At 43.6% G+C, this 23,980-nt stretch overlaps 1 protein-coding gene across 1 annotated transcript in view; it reads left to right on the top strand.

Annotated features, from left to right (window-relative positions):
- The window catches only part of LOC146820941 (two pore calcium channel protein 1-like), a 653,069-nt gene that overhangs the window by 182,957 nt on the left and 446,132 nt on the right, over window positions 1–23,980 (top strand). Inside the window, exon 6 of the mRNA XM_085609765.1 lies at window positions 1,301–1,419. Coding sequence (XP_085465891.1) covers window positions 1,301–1,419 — 119 coding nt within the window. The remainder of the gene's footprint in view (window positions 1–1,300; window positions 1,420–23,980) is intronic.

The following is a 23,980-nucleotide window of genomic DNA, read 5'->3' as shown; positions in this document are numbered from 1 at the left end:
GCACCCAACTATTTCTAAACCTAAAAAGCATGACTGATGATACTCCTACCGCAAAGGCACTTCACTGGCTCCCAGTGGAGCAAAGAATGAAGTTCAAGCCTGTCACATTTATTTTCATAGCCTGTGAGGTTTGGGGCTCCAGATACTTTCCAAAGCTTGCCCTCACTATATTCTGACAGACTCCAATATCAAGTACTGCAAAGTCGAGCTGCCAACCCACATTCCAGATAAGTAAATTGGAAATAAAACTAGAAATTTACGAAGGAGCTACTTTCTGGAATGGTCTTAAAGCTTAGCTCAGATCTCCGCTGAGCCTTGAAATCATAATGTAGAAGTTGAACACATCTAATTGAAATAAGTCTTTATGACCTCCCTAGAATTTTACATGTCCATCCACTTGGCAAATGCACCCGAGAACCGTCTTACACGATCCCAAGGAGATGGAAACAGTTACTGTAGGAGGAAGAGTGTATGACTCTTTGTGAGGTTCCATCTACATAAGATATTGCTGTGATACCTTCTTGATCTCAGAGCTGGAAAGAGACTGTATGGCAACATATACATGTTCTACAAAACTCCAAAATGCATAAATATATGGGCTTATTCTGTGTAAAAAGATGGGTCTATTCCAACAAAAATGGCCCGTTTGTGAAACAGAATAATAGGCATATTGCTCACACATTAATGAATGTATATTTACGTAGGGTTGGGAATATTTGCAAAACACAAGAATTTACTGATTTGTGCATTTGTAATTTTTTTTTTATCTGTTTTGCAACATAACAGTATACCGGTGGCAAGTCATGGGTATATTATGCAACTGAACAGTAGGCATATTCTGACAGACAATGAGAACACATTGTTGAAGATTTTTTTCAATTTACTGCAAAATATCTATGTTCATACCCTTAATGACATTAATTAGAATATTCTGCAGTTGTGTGTTAGCTATTCTATGCAGAGTAAGAAAGGCATGTAGGTAGGTATCCTGTCCAGTCATGGAGTGAACTTTTGTGACACACCTGAATGTCTTTTCCCTTGAGACAAAATTCCTTTGTCTGCATCTTCCAGGGCAACAATAGGCCCCAACAAAATAATTAATCACAGGGGCAGTGATATTGTCTTTCTCCATGCTTAATAAAAATGTTTCTACCAGTTTAGCACATGGGAGCATCTTTGCTTTAGTGGTGCTCACTAACCACTGAGAGTCAACAATTTATGTGCTATTACCATGAAATTAACAGAAAGAAGTTGTTATTTAAGCAGTTAAATTATGATTTCTATATTTCTGTTTTGGCAGATACGGCGAGCATTCCGAAGCATCCGCAACACATTGCCAGAGATCCTTTATGTGTTCTTGCTGTTTATCTTCAGTGTCCTGATGTTTTCACTCATGGCCTTGAAGCTGTTTGGAAGCAGGTGAGGATGCGCTTTGGGCGATGTATATAGGCTATCTGACATTCTACATCTTAAGTAGAATGACCCAGGTTTTAGGCTAAAAGTAAGTCATCAATATGGTGTCTTTACCTGAAGAGTTTCTTAATACACAATAATGTCTATGAAATGTTGCACAATTCGTATTTTCACAAGAGCAGTGGAATAGATGTCTGTGCAAATATTGAATACCAGACTAAGGCACTTTAACTACTGATCTTACAGTGCTTAATCCACTGTACATCATTTTTTAACACCAGATATTTTATGTATAATGTTAATTGGTGAAAACCAACAGAACACGCTTCCAACAAAACCCAAATGATGGGAATATCAATCTTGAATGGGCAGTCGGAATACCGTAGCCACCAGGGGTTAGTAGATCAAAAAGTACACCCTATAGAAACCATCATAAAGAAAAGTAGAGCAAATGGACCCCTGGGCCCAAATGGTCTACCATCAGCTCTTTTTAGGTCCAGCATTGACTTCTGGGCTGAAGAACTCAACATCCTGTATAGCACAGTTAGCCTACAACAGGCTGTCCCAGACTCCTGGCGCGGCTCCATAATACATTCAATCTTTAAAGGAGGTGATAGGAGCAATCCAGCCAACTATCGTCTGATTGCTCTGCTTGATATAGATTCTAAGCACTATGCCAGTTTCATATTACAAGATCTCGTAGGCTGGGCAGACAGCCTGGAGGTCATTCCTTGGAAGCCACCCTGGCAATATGCATGGTAAAGGCCTTCAGCACAACCACTTTATATGCCATTTTTATAGACTTTAAGACTACACTTGACAGTGTCTCTCAAAATTTACTGTGGCAGGAATCTACAAGTGCTGGGATTCCATCAAAACTAATGAAAGTCTTCCACTTATTGTGTTCCAAAACATGGATTTGTGTGAAGATCGGTGATGGCATCAAACTCTCATGGAAAATCAACACTACAGTCGGCTTGAAACAGGGTTGCCTCCTCACACCCTTGCTGTTCAACATCTATATCTCAAGCCTGTCCAGAGAGTTGGACATACCAAATCCCCAAATTGGAAAACTTGGAGGTCATACCCTCATTTATGTATTGCCCTCACTTATGTATTGTGTGCCAACGACCTGCTCTTAAGGAACATGGCCCCTGTGAAGATGAGATGCAACAGCTCTTAGATGCCCTCGCTACCTTCCCACTGCAGAACAAATTAGAAATCCATTTCACAAAAACGAAAGTAGTGAAGTTCAGCAAGAAGCTAAGGACACCTGGCTTTTGGTACATTAATGGAACGCGGCTTACTTGTGACACACAATACAAATAGATTGGGGTATTATTTGATGCCAGGGACGCCATCCACATATGGAGGAAATTAAATGCAAAACCGCCTCTCTGATGTCAGGCTTTACCGCCCTCTCAAGATCAGTGCAGGGCACCATTTTAGGACCGTTGCAAAGGTAAAACGTCTACCAACGTTCATGTATGGCTGCAAAATCATACTGGGAAAGGCACCCAGGTTGTTAAATCTATTACTCAATTGCGATTTGAGTTTGGGCTTATAAAACTGTCTTGGCCATTAAAAAGCTCTTTCCTCAAGATGTGTCATAAATTTAAACGTGGAGATGAAAACTCTCTAGCACTATGCGTCTGGAAATAAATAAATAACTAAACAGATTTTGCAATCCATATTCATCCAAGCAGAAGCACAACAATTTGTACAATCTTTCAATTGTGGAATACCCAGGTGTTACCAAATTAATTAAAAAAACAACTTAACATAATGACCAACTCACTCTCCTTATTAATACCTATAGGCCTTTTAAACCCCAACCCTATTTTGACCAGGGGTATGCGTACCATGTAAAGCTAAAGTTTATGCGACTCTGATTAAGTGTTCAATCAACACTAGACTCGATGCCCACTTGGCTAGAAACAGCTGATGCAGTAGACTGCAGATTGTGTGGTTCTGAGAAGGAGACTATGATCCATGTCCTCTGTGCTTGCCCCTTTCATGCTGCCTGAATGAAGAGAGATGCTTCGAGCTGTTTTCAAGTAAGCCATGATGCAAACCTGCAGACAAGCTCACACCACAGCACTTCACCCCAAGCACATCCAACTAAAGTCACAGAAGATGACGTTTTTAACAATATTCAATACAAGGGGAAAGGCCGTTATGGAGCAGAATAAACCTCAAAATTGCTGTAGCAGTCAACCCAAGGTTGAAGCATGATGCTGTTGCTGGGCACTTGACTGGACCACCTTGTTCTCGCTTGCAAACTCGCAATGCCTTTAAGTGCATTATGACTCGGAATTGCCATTACGAATGGTAATGCCCAAGTTGCAAACTCTTGTGAGTCGCAAGTGGAAGGAAGCGGAAAAATATCATTCCTCCTCCCTTAAGACTCTCAACTCAATGCACACCGTGAAGGTTTTGCACTTGTTGAAGCTGATGGCAACTATTTGCAGAGTGCAAGGTGTCTATACCAGAAAACCTATAATGTGCATGTGGAAGATGCAGACATCCAGAAGAGCCAACAGTAGTCCCACATACTGCTGCATGCTCTCCCATGTGTCAGCCTCACAGTTTGGTACTTTCTGTGGCCTTTTGATGCATCCATTTAAGTGCCAGCGTTTGTAATGCTGGCATCTTGTTAATGCTGGGGTGGAGGCCCGTTGTTCCATGCAAGCCTTCATCCCAGCATTTGATACTGTTTGCAATGAATTGCTAGGCCGATTCCCATACATTTAATATTAATCAGTTAGTCGGTTTGTCCTTCACTGTGATCAGCCCCTTTGCCCTAGGAAGGTTCCGAGAATGCTTCACACAGCAAAGGGTGAACTGCTCTAAGTGTAACACAAAGATTCCACTGCCAGCAGCCTCTTTTTACATCAGGCTCTTGAGTATACTAAAATTAATTCACTCCCATCTTTCACTTGGCCGATGCTATTTGTGAGCCCTCTGAACCTTTGGATCTAACTTCACTCCCCAGTTTACCGCGCCTTCTTCGGCTGATCTCTACTTCTGATATCTACATTCCTTGATTCACAGCAATCATAGGAGATCTCCATTAGGGTTGGGCAAAAACTTTGAATGAGAAGCAGAAGGGGAAAAAAGCGCTCTTAAATGCGATTTAAAATAACAGATTATATTTATCAGCGTGACCGAAACATCGATGATCACAAAAAGTCCAGGAGCGTGCTCTGTCCTTAACTGTTGTGATTGGCTTACCAGAGGTGAGTGAGAATGATTAAAAGAAAGGGTCTAATGTGAATTGGTTGAGTGCTGGACAGTTAGATTTGCAGAATCAGAAGAATGCTTCAGAATTTCTGATTACCTCCCTTGTAACAGATCAACATTGGTCTTTTCAACTTTATACTACTCTGGTTGCCTGCTGGACAGCAAATCAGATTAGACAGGGCAGCACTCACTGCTGGAATGTCTGTGGTCCATGAAGGCAAGGATTGTCGCAAGCAACATGGCAGAGAGGGCACCTGAGCATTGGAAATCTTGGAGTTATCCTTGGCCCACTGAAGGATGCCGTCTGCTACATGTCCACCATATTTCTGTCCTTAAAAGCAGATCCTTATAACATGCTGATTCGTCAGGTATTTCCTTGGACTCACATGTTTCAAATTTGACCACCTCTAATACCCACGTGAAAAATGGCCTCCTTATGCCTCTATTCCCATCAAGCTTTTACCAGTCTCATATCTGCTTTTCTTCTGTGAAGCCTTGGTGATCCTTTTTTTGTCGAGCCTGGGCAGCGCATGCACTGCTCTGTAAGGCATGCTCTATTAAGGTATGGATGTGAAGCTCCGCCCACACTCCGCACAGTTTCTTCATTGGTTTGTGTCATTGTCGATTGTAAACTATGGCTTTTCATTAGTCAATAGGCTTAGTAGTCCCTCCTTAGTACCACCTATTCCCATTTTGTAACCTCCCATGAGGAAACCCCCTGTTACATGTGTTGTTGCTCGGTAGGCCTCAATTACAGCCTATTTTGTCAAAGAGCTATGTCGTGCCTGCTCTTGCTGGCAGGAAAAGGCAGGGCACGCTCTCCTAACGCATTTGCAATGCAATGGGCCTTGTATTTGCAAGGGTTCAAGTTATAGGCATTGTAAATGACAATGCCTTTTATTTATCAGTTTTTAAAAAAACACATTAAAAAAGCCTTGTTATTTACAATACCAATGGCTCAAACTCTCGTAAATGCGAGTCCCATTGCATTGCAAATGCTTGTTTAACTACCAACTCCGTCTGTAATCTGAAGGAATCCGGGTTTGTCTAGATTTTCTCGTAAAGAATCTTACCACATCTCAAATTGTAAACAATGCAGACACATTAGCTATCGCTTGTTTATTGCCTAATTCTTTGACGATTCAGAGATCAGACAAAAAGGAGAGAAGAGAGGGAAAGATTTCTTTCAACAGTTTTTTTTTAATAACTTTAATGTACTTAAATTAAGTACATCTATTGTGAAAAGACAGTTTGCACTAAATTCAATATATTTGTTATAGCTACTGAAATTAGATCTTTAGAAAGCACATTTTCAAATGGTATGCCGTCTTGTCTTGGAATGCCAAGGGCAGCATGTATGGCAAGTACTCAACAATACATTATTTAACAGAAGTGCTCCACAAATACTCTGCATTTATACACGTGTCAAATATATTTTTACGATTTGCTTCTTCACTTTGCATAGCATGGTGACACATCCACCTACAGCAGCCCAGTCAATGAACATCAACATACACATCCAGGGGGGGGGCGTGGCCTGCAGCCGATGGAGACGGACGCGAGCTGAAGAGCTCCGACCGCCGTCTCCCCGTAACCAACTATCCTGATCCCCTGACACAGCCGGGGGAGCTGAAACTTACAGCACAGGACTCCGGAATGGGTCTGCATTGCCCGGCAGAGCCTTGAACTGCCGTAGTTGCTGTGCCCGGGAGTAAATCGTTGATTACTGCTCTGGTGGCCCCGCAAGTAAGATGGTGGCCGGGAACTGAATGCCGGAGCTACCCTTGACCCGCAAGACCGGTGGACACATTGCACTAGGAGGAATCGCCTACACTGACCACCGGCCCTCTGCAGGATTTTACGAAGGTGTGGAGAGGTTGGAGCGCTGAATGCATGCTGACATGTCCGGCAAGGCTGACCCCCTAGCAAGCTCCGACAAAGGTGACAAAATGTGGCCAGGGCATGAACACCCTACGGGGACGGCCGTATTGCACAGCAGCCTGTCCGTGAAGATTCCCATATGGACACATACATGGGCAGCTAGATGTGTCAGCCTTGTTAAGATGTTGAGGCGTATTGTGGCATCTGGGGAACCTGGTACTGCCTGCAAAGCGAACCTAGCGGAGCTGTCGACAAAATGGCGCCTGGCTCTTCATAAACATCACGGCTCGCCATTAACTTGCAAAGCGCTCAGGGTGAAAGTCGTTTTGTCTCGAGAGGCGTAGACCCCTGTTGCGCCACAAAGCAGCGGAACCCAGGGCTTTCCTTGGTGGCGGTGGCTCTGTGGTCCCGGCGAGCCCGCCTTTGATCGGCCCCAACTATGTGCTGTCTCCGGAGAGGCTGCTGCGGAGGAGGAGGGCGAATATTCATGGGACGGGCACCTCTCTGACTGAGGCGCACTTGGAACAGTAAGAAAAATCACCGGGTAAGACACTTGCTTGCACTTAGTGACTGGGGCCACGAAACTACAAGAGATGTAGTGGTACTGGTGGCCACACGAGAAGGAGCCCGAAATTATAGGAGAGGTCAGCGGCCATAAACCTGCCACTAGCGTTTGCAGACCTGCGAAGGCACATTGCATAATGGCGCTCACGCAGTGAACAAAGCTTGGGGTCCGCCTGGCATCAACACCATAACAGCCCCTGGAGGAGACTTAAACGGTTCTTTGGGGGGCATAGACATGGGAGCCAGAGGAACGCCTGAGAGGTAACGGAGGTGGACGCCTGCGCTAGCTGTCGCATCTGACATATCCCACCGAGAGGAGGCTGAAGAGAGTAGCTGGGGCGAACTGCTGCGGACACGCACTGGGGGACACTAGCAAGACCTGGGGACTACTGGGCGGTGTTTACTTTGGCGAGACAGCTCAGCTCGCACCACAGCAGAGGGGGTGGTTGCCAGAGGCGAAGACGGCTCCTTGTATGCGCATTGGAGGAGTGTGGCGGGTGGTGTCCCGACACATTGTTCGCGGAGGACACTGAGCTCGATCAGATGCCACACTAACACATAGCGTCTTTGAGATGGGGAGAACACAAAAGAAGCGGGGGTTCTCTGTCCTTAGTGTGGACGCCCCAGGGCCTCACTCCGACGAGGACGATGATTAGCCCGAAACAAGTGGAGACCTAACCTCCCGGAAACCCACTTTGGCTGACATCATGCAGGCCATAACGGCCTCCAGAGAGGCGCTAGAAGGGAAAATAGATGCTATTGGCACAGACCTCAGTCTACTAAAAGACAATCACCGCAAGCTCAAAGACAGAGTGTCCAGTAATGAAAAAGAAATGAGTGGCCTGCCGGAATCTGTCCAAGAGATGCGCCGATCCATTGCTACCCTGGAAAGGTGAAAACTCTGGAAATACGTCCCGAAGACAGTAAAGGGAGATCGCGACTAAATAATATCCGCGTCATCGGGATACCTGAAAAAACGAAAGGGACAAATATGGTCCGTTACTTGGAGGACTGGCTCCGCTCTGAGGTGGCTCCAAAAGGTATGTCCCCCCTTCTACACCTTGGTGCAGGCTCAGAGTTCCAGCTAAGCTTCCCCGACCTATCGTGGCTAGACTTTTACATTTTCGTGATAGAGACCACAATTTGCAAAGTGCCCGCCAAAAACAAGATCTGCGCATTGACAATAATAATGTCATGATTTTACGAGGGAAGTACAGCGAAGCAGAGCATCCTTCGTTGCTGTCAAGGCTAAACTGTGCAAATTGAACCTGTCCTATGCAATGCAATTTCCCGCTCTGGTTCGGGTGGCAGATCCGGCAGGAGCAAGTTTTTTCAATACACCGCAGGAAGTTTGGGACTGGCTTGAAGCTCGCAGCTCGGTAGATCATCCTGTTTCAGCTCCAGGGACCCCCCAGCAGAGCCCTCGCAGCCATAGGGCAGGATTTAAGGCACCTTCGCGCAGAGAACTTGGCCTTGAACGTCATAAAGCACTGCAGACAGTGGTGTCACACAGACAAAAAAAGCCCTGGTTCCTCTCCGAGTGGCAGCAGGCGCCGCACTGGCAGATCGGAGACCTCTCCGGATCGCAGCGACGACAGCCTAGGAGCAGACCTGACACATGTTGCGCCCCAAACAGCTGATGATCTCGTGTGAAGGCCATGGTGTGACATATGACATGCAGACTTCCTGGGGCCTTTCACACTTTGAACTATGTGTAACATTCAGCTGAACTGGGGCTTAATGTCTAGATCAATTAATGGGGAGGTGGCACCTTGGGGTTCCTTGCAAGGTTCTTATCGGGAGACCACCTCTCCCTCTCACTAGGTGTTGGTTTGCACTAACACGGTTTGGATGGGGATACTTTGTTGGATACCTGTCCTTGGGAGGGGATGTTGGGGTCGTTTCTATAGTTTTTTTTTTTTAAGGGGTTCCAGGCGTGTCACGGGGGAAAAGTTTTGTAGGGATTGTGCATGTAGGCTCCAGCAATGGGACCCCCATTAGGCTTGACTTGTCTCTCGTGTAATGTGAGGGGTATGCACTCTATCATCAGGTGCCGCAAGATACACTCCTATTTGATCCACAGAGGCATTCAGATCGCATTTCTTCAAGAAACTCATCTACTGGCGAAAGAAGAGAAAGCATTACAACGCCGCTGGAGGGGTCAGGTTTATTACACTACATACTCCGCCTTTGCGAGAGGAGAATTCATATGGATCAGAGCGGGAGTCCCATTCCAATGTACAACACAATTGATTGACCCAGAGGGCAGATATGTGGTGGTGACGGGGAGACTGGACGGTAGAGACCTTACACTGGGTAGTATATATGCGCTCAATGCGGACCAGCCGGCCTTCTTCTCCCTTCTATCGGGAAGTTTGGCAACCGCCCTTACGGGTCGCTTTTATTGGGTGGTGACTTCAATTGCACCTCTGACGTTACCCTTGACTGCTCTCACCCCACTCTCTAATGTACCTGCACACAAACTGGCAGAATCACGCCATAATTAGCAACAGAAATGGGGCTTATTTCACACCTGGAGAGCACAACACCCCTTGACCCGAGATTACTCCTTCTTTTCGGCCCTTCACGAATTACACGTTGGACTGGACGCCATTCTGTGTTCACCCGATGTCAATAGGGGGGGTTAGTGGTAGCGAATACCTCACCAGGATGCTCTCAGACCACAACCCTATTCTGGCGCAGTTACAATGGTCACATGCTCGCCCCAAAATACCCACATGGCGCTTGCGCCCAGAGGCCTTTGATGACAAAGTCTTCCGCACAGCTATAGGGTCAGCTATTATGACTACTTCCAGGACAATGGGGGTATAGCTACTTCCTCACTCGTGGAGTGGGACGCCTGTAAAGCAGTCCTTAGTGGGAGGTGCATATCTGAGCTGGTTGGGGTTCGGAAGGTCCTTCTTCAGGATTTATATAAAAGATTGACGAGCGCCTGCGCACCCTGGAAAAAAGACAGACCCGAAAACCCAGGCAAGCAACAGGAGTTACTAGAGGCTAGAGAGGCAGTAGCCACACGATGCTTCAACTACAAAAACTATATCACTCGGGCACACTCGGCGAGGGATAAATTGGGGGCCCTCCTGGCTTGGTTGGCGAACCTGGCTAGAAGGGGGCAGTTATGCTAGAGATTAGGGACCCGACAGGGGTAGCTATATACGACCAACAGGGGATCAACGACCTGTTTTTGGAATATTCTACTGAGCTCTATCGAAGTCAGTTGTCCCCCATGGGTCGAAGAACTACAGGAGTTCACGCGGGAAGTTGACCTACCTGCTCTAGATGAGGATACAGCAAATTTGCTGAGACGGGAAATCAAGGTAAGGGAGGTGCGTGGAGCTATCAAAAGTATGGCCCGCAACAAAACCCCAAGCACTGATGGCCTCCCAATAGAATTTTACCTCACATACATTGACCTCCTAGCTCCCAAAATCGCACAATTATATAATGATGCCAAGAAACTTGGCAAACTACCTGTCTCCACTAGAGAAGCGATCATCATTCCTTTGCTAAAGCTGGGCAAACAGGCTTGGGATAAAACTGCATATCGTCCTTTGTCAATGCTCAATCTCGATTATAAAATACTAAGTAAAGTTCTAGCCTCCCGTTTGCTCCCTCACATGACCACCCTAATACACACTGACCAATCTGGGTTCATCCCCACTAGAAACACAGCGCTCAATATCAGAAGGCTCATGCGCATCCTGGAAGCGGATACCGCTACGATCTTCGCAGTGGATGTAGAAAAAGCCTTCGACAGTCTGGAGTGGGCTTTCCTATTTTATGTGATGTGGAAGATGGGGCTCAGTCCTGGTTCCCTGGGATGGATGGCTCTCTTATACGCGGAGTCCACCGCCAGAGTTAGAACTGGGGGGCTAGTCTCTGACACGTGCAAGGTGGGGCAGGGCACGCAGCAGGGGTGTCCCCTCTCCCCCCTGTTGTTTGCTCTAGCGATGAAGCCCTTAGCAGCACATGCCAGATCGAGACGGGCGTATCAAGGGCTTGTAGTAAATGGTCAGGTTCATCATATCGCACTCTATGCAGACGATCTTTTACTTTTCCTTGCTGACTCAAGGGCGGCACTTTTCGGGGCGAATAACCTGCTCCACGCTCTCAGCAGAGTAGCGTGATTAAAAGTGAAGTGGTCAAAATCTTGTCTGTTTCCAGCACGTGGGGATAGAGTAGATCTGCAGCACACGGAGGGTGTGAACTGGGAAGACAGCTGCCTACCCTACCTGGGCGCTTATCTACCACAAGCAGGAGGACATTCTTGAGGGTAATATTGGAAAGGCTGTCAGAGGGGCAAAAGCTAACTTCGAATTCTGAAGTTCCTTGCCGTTGTCAGTAGTGGGCCATGTGACCCTACTTAAAATGGTTACCCTCCCAAGGCTACTTTATTACTTTGAGACCTTACCGATCTGGATCCCGGCAACCTACTTCAAGCAACTCTGGTCCATGATCACAGCTTTCCTATTGGGCAAGGGCAGGCGCAGGGTGCACTCAGCACACTCATGCGACCAAGAGCAGAGGGCGGCCTAGCGGTCCCAGACTACGAGACCTATTACCTAGCAGCCCAATTTCAATGGCTCACACAATGGGTGGCAAGGGCCACTAAGGGGGAAGAAGCCCAGGGGATACTTGGAGCCACTGCTGCTGTTGTCCGGCATTATACTGCGACTCCCGGTCTGGAATTTGCCACAGCACGAAAATGCTGGAACAGGAATTTGTGGAGGGCCTCTATTATAACACCCCATACGCGCCGGAAATACCATTGATAATGTGCAGGGCCCTGCCACACCGTGGCAACTGGCAGAGATTAGAGACTTGGGTGCAGCGGGGGCTGACTACCATGGGGGACCTTTATGAGGAGAGAGCCATGATCCCGTTTAATGATCTGCAAATCCGCTATGACTTATCCGGGGTGACTTTCTACAGTACACGGCCCTCACTGCGGCCATCAGGAAACACTGGGGTGGTGGACTTACAGAACCACCATCTTCCATGGGCTGCCTATACGTGGTGTTGGCAGCAGGCACTTTTAAAGCAGTGACGTGTCTATATAGACGTATGACACTGGAATCCTTACTCCCCCTGTCTGCACTGAAGCTCAAATGGGAAATTAATATAGGGGAGGTCATCCCAGATAAGGCGTGGGGAGAACTAATAAAGAGAGATTGGAAGAGCACGAGGAATGTGAGGTTCCAATTGGTTCACTTCCATATTTTACACAGAGCATATCTTACCCCAGCAAAACTACACACATATTTCCCGGCCCAGCCTGCGACCTGCCCGAGATGTAATGCAGAAAACGCAGATTTTAAACACATGTTATGGGATTGCTCGTTCCTTGACAGTTATTAGGAGGATATATCAACATTACTGACAGACCTCACTAATAGGAAACTAGAACCAACCATGGTTCACTGTATCTTACACTTGGTTCCCCATATGTTAAAGAACAACATTACTAGTACATTTTTAGATCTGGGCATGCTCCTGGCCAAGAGAGACATCACCACACATTGGAAGGCGAAACAGGGCCCTAGCATCGCAAAGTGGAAAGCAGACTTCCTAAAATGGGCTGAATGTGAAGGAGTGATTAGGTTACAAAAAGCGAATCGCACGGGGAGCGAAAAGGCACTAGAAAGGCCGAGAGCTTGCGAAGCGCTTGTTGTACCACTCAAATCTCCTGAAGAGGATGTGGGTAACGCATCTGTAGGTGACCCTGTGGCAGCCCTGGACTAACGTATAAGATAGCCCTGCGCCCATCTTGCACTATAGCCTCACTGTTGGCAGCGGCACTTGATGCACTAGCCTGATAACTCTCAACTGCAGCTACCTTCCATTCAAATAAGACGCCCACTGAAATAACAGGTCTCCTGACCTCTTGCAGCAAGCACTTAAGAGACACGCCTGGGGGGTGGGGGAGGGAGGAAGGGTGGGGGGTTAGTTGGGGATGGGTATTTCTAATGGTTGAAACTCTGATTGCAATGGTCATAGGCTTTGCCCGAACAGCGGGCATGGACTTCTTATGTGACTATAACTGTGCCTTCAATAACCTGATCTAAAGTGTGCCTTTGCTAAATACCTGGGATATGCAACCAAAACCCCTTTGCCTTTTTTCCATTTCCTTTTCTTCCTTTTAGGATGAGTGAAAATCAATAAAAATTTGTTTGAAAAAAAACCAACATATACATCCAGGTCAGCCCATACACTCCCGTTGAGAGAGATCAATCAGTTGATGTCCCCTCTATAATGAGAATGCATGAAGTGGATCTCATATGTTTTCGAATTGGTCCGCAACAAAAATGCAATATATTTCGCATTAATCATTTACCCAGAGCTCTATGGTGGGCATGGGACCATGTTCCCTATGCATTGTGACCTGTCTTTTGACTAGGAGTAACGACTAGGAGTAAGGCTCTTGTAATACATTTTCTAACCTTTTTAGGTATTTTGCGAAGGAAGCCCAATAGTGTCACCAGCAAAGAGGGTGTTAGTGCTAGTGTTGTCATATCCAATACATTCCTGAGTATGAATCTCTAGTATGACTCTGTACCTGGACAGTGCAAGGCCAGGTACATAAAATGTGATAATGTGTCCCCACATAGTCAGCAAATTTCATCTTATAACAAACCCCTACCCATGAGTTATTTTAGGCATCAGATAGATGTTAAAGAATTTGTAATCCTGCCCTGTATCTGCCATTCACTGCTATCTCCCTAGTTTGCCAACAGCAACAATGTCACCGATCATCAGTCTCCTGTGTGCCTAGGTCCCTCTTCCAGCTTCCCCTGACTCCCAGTGGACATTGCAGCTTACTCATTTGTGACATTTTATATAGTTTCAATTCTATGTGGTATGCATCCTCAGAAGTGCAGATATAGTCTAGTGCTGGGAGTGCAAAGGACTCTTGCGGAAATGTATTGAATGCAGACTTTTATTGTTGTGTGTGGCTTTTTTTATTCATTGATTTTGTAACATACAAAACATATTACAGATTGCATCTTAAAATCAGTGCATTTCATAACCGTTTTGTTATCACCATTGTACAAAAATGCAATTAGAGACGGAGACTGATAAGGAGGGGAAAGGGAGGGAGGGAAAAAGAGTAAGGGAAATAAGGAATTGAATGCAGAATTAAAGGCGAGTCTGCGTCTGAATTATAGAAACACATCTAGCTGGGACCTTGCTATCAGTGTAGCAAATTTGTCTAGAAAATATATGGATGTTCTGAAAACGTGTCACTCAACATGTGTCAGCATCTGAATTATTCATGCTTTACTTGCCAATTGTGTGCCAACGACTCAGGCCTATATGGACTTTGGTGGTCCCTGACTGAACCCATGTCTCTATTGTAGATCTTACAATAGAGACAATCCGCCCGCTATCCTCACTAGAATGACCTCCCGCCACATTAGGATGGCTGGCGGGTCCACGGCGGACGGCAAGACCGTCCTCCACTTTTCCGCCGGTCGACTGCCGGAAAAAGTGCCTGCGAGACACCGCCATCCATATTAGGATGCTGGCGGTCAATGGCCTTTCCACGGCGGCGTTGCTGTCATGGAAAGGCATACGGTCCTTGCATTGGGGGCCCGTTGCGGGCCCCTAGGGGTTTAAATGGGAGTTTGGGGTGCACATGGTGGGTATCTATGGTACCCCCCTTCATTGCCATGCACTACTTAGCTCCATATCTGTTTTTGTACCAGCCTATCTGGCTTTACCAGATACAGCACCTCTTTTTCTGTTTAGGGCACCCTCCAATTTAGCTAGGTTAGTTCTATGTGAGATAAGTATCCCAACAGGGTTCTCAATACATATGCCGCTGACGTAGGCTTCAAAGTCTTCCCACAGCACCAGGGAGCCAGATCCGTAGGTAACGCTGGGCTTGAAGTACTCTATAAGAGACTCATGCATTTTTTTCTCAAAATACACTATCCAGTAGTGCTCCTGATGAAAACCGCCAAGGTCTGTGCTTTGCACCTACAACTGGAATAGTCAGTGTCATTTGCACAGGAATGTGATCCAAAAGTGTGTGGGTTAAGTGTGCAATATCATTGGCCCTATTGCTGATTTCATTAGCAAGCCAGAAATCCAATCTGGGGAAAGTACCATGCCCCATAGAGTGGTGGGTGTACTCCCGACTATCTGTGAAACGACTACAGCAAATTTCTAAGAGATCATGCAACTCGATTATAAGAAGTAGTGCCTTAGCAGAGATGCACAGTGATGAGCCATGCCTATGTAGGAGCTGGTCAATGTTAGGTTAAAATCTACCCCCACTATGACTGAACACTGCACTGTGAGTGCCAATGCCGAGGAAATAAAATGGAAGAAAGTAGGTGAATTGATGTCAGCCCCTTATACATTTATCACCGTAATGAATTGTTCCTCTATCTTCTCTTGGATTATTGGGAAACACCCTTCTGAATTAGTGCAAGCTTCACTTACTATGAAAGATACACCCTTCTTGATCAGAATACCTACCTCTCTTGCATATGGTTATGCTGCAAAGAATTGCTGCATGTTCCATCTACTTGCAGACTAATATACTAACTGTTTGGTAATATGAGTCTCTTGAATTAAAGTGGTTTGTATATGATAACAGTCTAAGAATGCAAGCACCTCATGCATTTCACCTGCATTATTCAACCCATTACCAGTCCAGGTAAGAGCATCTATCTGTAGTCTAGCAACTTGCATACCTATGTTTGTCTGTTCGTGCCTATTTGCAACATACATGCATTGCTACTGAAATAGTTCCATATAAGATTAGATACAGCACCTGCACATTGTTAGCATATTTGCAAATTCAGCATACTAAGCCGACAATGAAGCCCCTTCCCCGCCCCTTCCTCCACCAGTATATGAACGCCTCCCACCCCGAATCAATTCCCAACATACTGGCATTATTTATGCCAGATTAGATATTTGACTGATAGCATGTGGGGGAGCAATAGGACTCACTCCTTAGCACTGCTATGTGCAGTGGGCAAGAGAGCTGGTAAAATGACAATTGCCTTGGCACAGCTTTACATTGACCATATGAAATACATGCCCATATTGCACATATTGTATAGGTAGTCAGGTTTTGCAAATTCCCAGGCATATTAATTATCTTGGTTGTATTTTCTTATGGGTGTACTGAGCCTGTGTCAAGCCCTGATTTCTGCAGTCTCTTCATGTTGTTGGTCTTCATTCAGTGCTGGAGAAACTGTCAAAGTGGCGGCAGAGGTCCCATCCGCTATCAAAGGTTTTTATTTCAGTTGTCAATGAATGCAGTGGTTTTCTGTGAGTTGTTGAAAATATATGGTTTGCCCTGCAAGTTGAATTTTAGATGCACTGGGTATAACATGGTGTACTGGATGCCTGCTTGTTGTATTTTTTTTACTGACATAAAGGCACATTTAGCATCCTGAACTACGTGTAAAGTCCTGCTTGAGGACTATTCTGGTGCCCTGACATTTTTTCATTATCTCTTGCCATCATAAGGACTGTATACCTGCCCTGATAGGTAATTAAACGAGCCATGATAGGATTATGGGTGGTGGTGGTTTGTGCGCCATGGAGTCTCACTTAAAAAATTACATGGCAGGAAGCCGTATTTGCCAAATAAATTGGACAATGATGGCTCGCAAATTGCTCCATTGAGCCAGTAGCAGTGAACTCCGGCGTGCCAATGATCCTTAGAAAGTTAATTTCTGAGTGAGCCTTCAAGTCTTCAGGCTTACTTCGTTTGAACAACACATCCTTCTCAAACACTTTTGGTTGCAGTTGCAATGAGCTGGCCTCCCTTATCAGAGACACGATGCTCTGACATGTTGAGTCTTGTAGCCTGCTTATCCATCCAATCTATCCTTCATTTATTTGACTCTAATCATGAGGAAGTCTATCTTTGTGTCTATTGATTTCATACTTTGTTGCATATTGAGTAAAATCACTTTGATGTTGCATTCTCTGCCTTGAAGGCAATAGTCACCATACTCTGACACTGGGGTCAGCCACCAGGGGATTTAGCTGCTCTCTTCTGGCTTAATACCAGCTTATCCTGCCTATTATCAGGTTTCCTCATGTTGGGCTATTCGCTGAGAGTTTTCCCCTCAGGTGATGTCAAGTGTATGTGTTTCACAGATTTAAGACTGGTGCATCAGAATGGTAGTATCAGCAGTAGCAAATATCAATTCTTAAGCGGACCTGAGAGAGATAAGCGTGAGCGTAGTGGTGCTTGAGTTTAGCAAATTATATCAAATAGGATACTCATCCTTTGCCCCACTGTAGTGTCAATGCTTCCCATATATTGCAGCTCTCCAAACCAAGCCAACCCATAAACGTAGATGTAGCGGGTTCCAAACTCTCCAGTTATGATGTTACCGTAGGCGCCATCCAGTTGGCATATCCGCAGGGTGGTGTTGAATAATTCCTGAGCATACTGCCCTGGTGTTGGGATCTCGATTCAGGGTCTTCACACGGGCCCGATGAGTCTGTCACCTCCATGGGGAGGCCAATTCGTCCACCTAGCCACACTCTCCTCCAGCTGCTGCAACAGGGTCCGCAGCAGGCTCCCACCTGGTACACAGCATACCTGCAGGACCCTGCCAAGGACGGGCCTAACTGCAGGAGAACCACCACCCTTTAGAGGACCCTAGAAACAAGGTCTAAGCACCGGCCAATCACTCTTCAGGACCTCTGGCCACTTGTCACGAGCACATTGTTCTTCTCCACAAGTCAGTGGGACCTGCAGGTCCACAATGTTGTGCTGACCATGTTCAAACCTCAGAGTCAGTTGTTGATCTCTGCTGAATGCTCTTCCATGGTTTCTAAAATTGTGGCGAACATTTCAGCTGTTCAGTTTTTATGACTTTGGTGTTATCGTAAACCGTGGTTCATCAAGTTCGCATCAGATATTCGCTCCCTTCGGCAGAGCCTCACATAAGTGTAGCCATTTTGAGATGCAGCACTCTAGTGCCCCTAACAGAAAGCTTAAAATGATGGTGGAATGCACAGGAAGCACTAAGGGGAAAGTGAGTCTAAGTAAAAGAAATGCGTCAAGGGTATAGGTGAGGAGTGCGGAGGTACAACAAGGAAAGGGTATTTGGGTGCATGCTCACGAGAGTACAGAAAGCAGAAGGAAGGGCAGAGGTCTTCCAGGTGCTATGGGAGACGTGCGAAATTCGGTGAAGATGCTTCAGGGGTTTTAACTGTGAAAGAAAAAAAAACATACGCCTTTGTGACATTGTTTAATATGAGGCATACACAAGGATCTAACGCACCATATCAACTATGCACATTACAAACAACCTATCCCTTCATTCATTTTGATCATAGCTGGTTCTCCAGCAACAATCTCTGCTCGTCTTGTTGTGTGTCCTGTTACTCCTCACATTGTTCAGCCACTACCTTCCGAAAGTGATTGCCAAGGTTCTGGTATTTCTTTTTTCGCTCTCCACACTATACATTGCAGGAATTTCCTTGCCATTCACATACTTTCACCCTCACTTTTCCAGCACTTTTCAGATCATCTCCTCTTTCTCCTGTATTTTGTATCTTCTCCATAAACATGTTAAACCTTTCCATTCCTCTAGTCTGCAATCTCACAGTTTATTTTGAGACCTTAGAATATTGTAACAGTTCAGATAGATTTCCCTCACTAGCCCGTTCCAAACCCTTGCCATGATCCTATAATTTGACACCCATACATAGTGTAGGCTCAGTCATCGACATAAATAAGGTCCTCCCACTTCTAAAGGAGGCAGACCTTGGATTTGGCTGTACTCCATCGCCGTTATGTTGGCGTACCCTCTCCTCCAAACTCTAAATCGGCCTCCAGAGCCATTGATGAAAAAGAGATATTGCCTTGTGATGATTCACCGCAAGTAAAATAGTGCAACGTTTCAGAAAATAGCAATTATCAAAGAAGGGGAAAGGAGGCAGATGAGGAAATGGGAAGGAGAATAATGGGCAGGTACAATGTGGGAGTTACAGGGTGTAAAGCATTGGCAAAACCAACAGTTCTTACCTTTCAAAGACATTAGCTAGCCTTTTGGATTGCCAATCCTTGTTGCTGATGCTGAACAGCTTCAGCAGAATGAAAAAGAAAAATATGGTTGTTGCCAAGGATCTACACAATTGAAAAAAAAAAAGACAAAAATGCTGGACCCACCTCGCTGATTTATACATGCGTATGCAACACCATACATGTCATGATACTGTGGTGGCCATTTAAAAAAAAAAAGAAAATACTGTTCAAATGTTACAGACACCCATATTCGAGAGAGAAATGAAACACATAACATTGTGCATAATAGAGAAGGAGAAGACGTGGCATATTGCAGCTGCTGGACCTCTGAAAAAGAAAAAAATCCAAATACATTATTTTTTTAAATGAGATGGAGGGCAGGGAGCTACGGATAAATAGGGATGGCGTGGAGGAACTCAACACTACTGAACATGGGAGAACAATTGTGAGCAGGGAAGTGCGTGGGAACAACAGAGGAGCGCAGTGGTGGAAAAAAAGCTGGATGCGATGAAGCAATGGACAAACTGTGAGGAGCAGCAAGATTGTACAAAGGAGTCGGGTATGTGAGGGGCGAAGTAGCACATGCGCAAGAGTGCTAGAAAATACATGCACTTCCGTTGAGTGCTGAAAAGAAAGTTCCCTGAATGGAAGAAGTGATAGAATACAAATAATCCAATAAAAAAAAAGTTAGAAGAGCAATGCTTCAAAAGAGATAACACAAGAAGAAAAAGGAAACCATTGAATAATAATGAAATCAATTGAATAAACAAAAAAGTCAACCGATTATGTATAGTGGGTTGACTCAAAAGAGTATTTTTAGTGTGCACAACAGGCCTTTCAACCATAGATACCTAAGGCTGTTTGTAGGTGAGACCTAAAAAAATCACTGATTTGGAAAAAAAAAATCATACATTAAAATTGAAAACTACCAAAAGTAAGTTTATGACATGTCAGTTGATGGTTCCAGTTCAAAAACACATGAAGTGATATAAACAGAATCAATCATATTCTGCCTTCTATATCTGCCTTTACTCTGAAGTTTTCATTTATTAACTTGCTTAACAGCTGAATCAGAAATGTTACCTGTTTGAATTGCATTTTTAAAGAGTTTGCTATCCCTGATGAGGCGTAAAAGCCCTTCACGCTGGGTAGGATGCTGCTCCAGAACCTAAGTCTACTTGTTTGGCTGGTGTTATTGGCTACTGTTGGTTGTTGAGATAAGTCTTGCTCAAGGAAACCATTCTATGTACTCACTCCAGTTCCTTTTTGGTAGATTAAAGTAATAGGATTTAGGTGTGATCATTAGTGGGGAAAGGGGGTTATCTGCGTTTATGCTGATTTTGATGCAGTAAGTAGATAAGCTAGAAGCTTATTTTGCAGGGGTATTACTTTAAAAAAAGGGATACATTATCTTTCAATTGAGTTGTGTGCAATTTACAGAAAAATATTAATAGAGATTACGGTGAACATGCATCTGACTTAGAGAATTTTGTTCTAAGAGATAAGAGACATGCAGAGCATGGAAAGGAATGAGAGAGCCATTTGAAAGGAAAAATAAGAGGTGGCAATCAAAGGTTTTAGGTAAAGACCAGTTTTTCATGTCAGATTTTAGGGATATTGAGGACTTTTTTTGCGATCGCATGCAACTTCAGGATGCAAGACTTTAGAAACATTATATGCATGTGAAGTGCTATTTTAGGTTCTTTGATAGGCGTTAGAGTATGGGGAATCATTTGTCCATTGCTACATTACCTCTAGACCACTGCTTCAGCACAGAGAGATGATCAGCTCAGGGGGTTAAAGTGTAAAATAATAACTGCATGCTTGCACTATATATGATATAGCACAGTAGGATCCAATTAGGGCCCCTCTAGTTTGACATGGTACATAATGGTCGGCAAGGGCAGCTTTCCAAACAGTGAACGTGAATTACCTACATTCCACTGAGTGGAGATACAGTCACTGAGGTGAAAGGGCCTGTTAGGAATTTGGTCTTTCTGCAGGATCACCCTACATTTTTAGTCTTTTTTGTTGAACCTGATTTTTTGCTGGGTATAAAACTGTGTGCACTTTACCTCTAAACTAATGGTTCTGCTCTTTCTTTCAGCATGTTGAAATTGGCATACGCTGGTTGGCACATTCAACTTACCTATAGGTGCCTAGTTTATGGTACCCAAAGGAAACTGAGGCCCATAAGTTAAACATCACCAGTGGGCTGCAGCACTCATTCTGCCACCCACTGCAGTGACAATGCAAACATGACTGCAGCCCTGCCACAAATAGCCTGGCTGTGCAGGTTTACACTGCAAATTCAACCAGTCAAATAATCCCTTTTAGCAGGTCTAAAACCTCCTTTTAAATATTAATAGGTTACTCATAATTTGGCCTTAGTGCATATTAAGGCAGGATGCATGGTAATTAAGAATAGCATATGTAAAATTTTATTTTAAACATGTCCTTACAGTGAAAAGGCCTAAAAGGTCATTTTACTGTAGCAGTCTTAGCTGTTCCATAGGGAATCGATGGCATACAATGTTAGGTTTATTAAATGTTATTTCTGCCTAGGAAACAATTAGAGAAGTATTTCAAGGACTCTTTAAATGTTTAAACAAAATCCAGAATAATAGTAATGTTGAATGCTGCCTATCTATTACAGAAAAAATAGTTTAGAAAATATTACCTTTTGCATGCCTACAGCTTCTGTTGCATGTTAGTGCCTTCCAACTGTCACCTAGCAGCTGATGGCTCCCCTATGGTGAGGTGTGAACTGCTCCCTGGAACAAACAATACAAGTATGACCCGAGATCACCCCTCTGAACAACGGATTATACAGGGAAGGCTGAGAGGATCCTCTTTGACATTCAAGTGTCAAGTCCTGCTTGAATGTGCCATCCTGCTTCACAGGTCTGCTGGGTTTTTTCAAATGACACTTCAATGAGGCCTCCCCTTTCACAGGCAAATGTTACTGACACTTGGGCACCACCCTTCTTCTGTCCTGTCAGGCCCCAATCACAGTAGGACTCTCTTTGATATTAGTGCCACAGCCTGTTTGACAGGTCTGCTTGCTTTACAGATAACATGTGTGACACACTTCAAAGGAGGGGAACACAACACCAACACAATTAGTGTGTGTCCATTGTCCGATTGCTTAAAGCTTAGTTTTGGTATACCAGCCATCTGTCTCTGAGGTTGTGGGTACAGGGACTGCATCAAACTAGATATTGGTGTTAAATGTGTTAAATGTGGGCGGACACTGGGATCACAATAGCACCCTCTCTGCACAATATTTATACATAATATCGGGTTATTAATATCGAGGTACACAAATATAGAGTTTTTAATATCATGACACATTAATGTTGTGATGCACAAATATCGTGGACATAAAATCGATTTTTAGGTGAGTAATATCCTTTACAAGAATATTGGTGTTTTTCATATCTTTTGAAATAATATCATTGTAAAACATTATTTTTACTAATTTGTATGTGTTTTAGTTCATTTTTTAATTGTATATGGTATATATAATATATATATTGGTATATATTGTTTGTATAACTGTTGTCAATGTAAAATTATAGATTTTAATTTTAAGTTGTTTATAATTTTTAATATAATTGTTAATAGTAATTTATAGTGTTATAGAGGGCTGTGAGTTTGCAGGGGTACAGGGAGGGAAGTTAATTAATAATTCATTTGTAATTAAGATTAATCATGTTTTTAAGTGATATTTTAGTTTCGGGCTGTTTTGTTTTGTTAGAAGTCATAATTAATTATTTATTATTAATTAGTTAGTTTGAAATTAACTGTGTACATTGTGTAATTATTTTATTTTTAAGTGATATTTTAGGTGTGCATTGTTTTGTTTGTAGGGGTATGGGATGGAAGGTTAAGTAATCATTATAAAATAATTGTTAATTATTAATTAGTTAATTAAAAATGATGTAATTTGTGTAATTATATATTTTTGGTGATATTTTGTGTGTGTGTTTTTGCTTGTCGTGAGTATATGGTGTTAAGTTAATTATGTAATAATTTAATAATTATTAACCTATTACTAAATATGGTATTGATAATTAGGAATATTGTGTAGTTATTGTTTTTTCATGTTATTATTTAGGTGCGGGTTTCATTTGTAGAGGTATATGGTGGGAAGTTAAGTAATAATCAATATTCAATTAATTATTACTTTCTAATTAAATATGTAATTTATTAATAATTATGTAATATAGTTTAATAATCATATTTGTGTTGTGTTTGTAGGGGAGGAGGGTCTGAAGTAATTCAATTATAATTAAAAAATATGTAATCATGTATTAATAATTATTTTATATATTACTTAATATGTCCCTTGTGTTATATTTTATTTTAAATACATTTTAGTTGTGTGTTTCCATGTTTGTTGCAGTATGATGTGGAATTTTAATTAATCAATTATTACAAATTTGTACATTTTAAATTATTTTAAAAATTTATTTTTTACATGTATATATACATTTTTTATCTTAATAGTTATATATTTTTCTTAGTTATCAGAGTTATCAAAATATGTTATGTGTTTGAACTGAAATACTTTTTCTACTGTTGCACATATTAGAGTGGTAATAGTAAATATTACCCCTCCAGAGTCAAATGTTTTCCCTACTGTTGCAAGGACTGGAGTGTGAATAGTAAATTATACCCAGGGCCACTGGAATTGTGCTATTGTGCAGCCGCGGCGATTTTTGCATAGTTATAGATATGCCACATTTACTAAATAATCTGTCATCTGCTGCATAAGCTGCAGATTTTACCCCCAAAAATGTTGTTTCTTGCTCAAGCTGTTCAAAGGTTAGTAAAACAGTA

This window comes from Triturus cristatus, chromosome 6 (assembly GCF_964204655.1).
Source record: "Triturus cristatus chromosome 6, aTriCri1.1, whole genome shotgun sequence".
NCBI classification, from domain to species: Eukaryota; Metazoa; Chordata; class Amphibia; order Caudata; family Salamandridae; genus Triturus; species Triturus cristatus.
The sequence above is the reverse complement of the archived record's forward strand: the minus strand, read 5'-3'. Positions and strand labels throughout refer to the sequence as shown.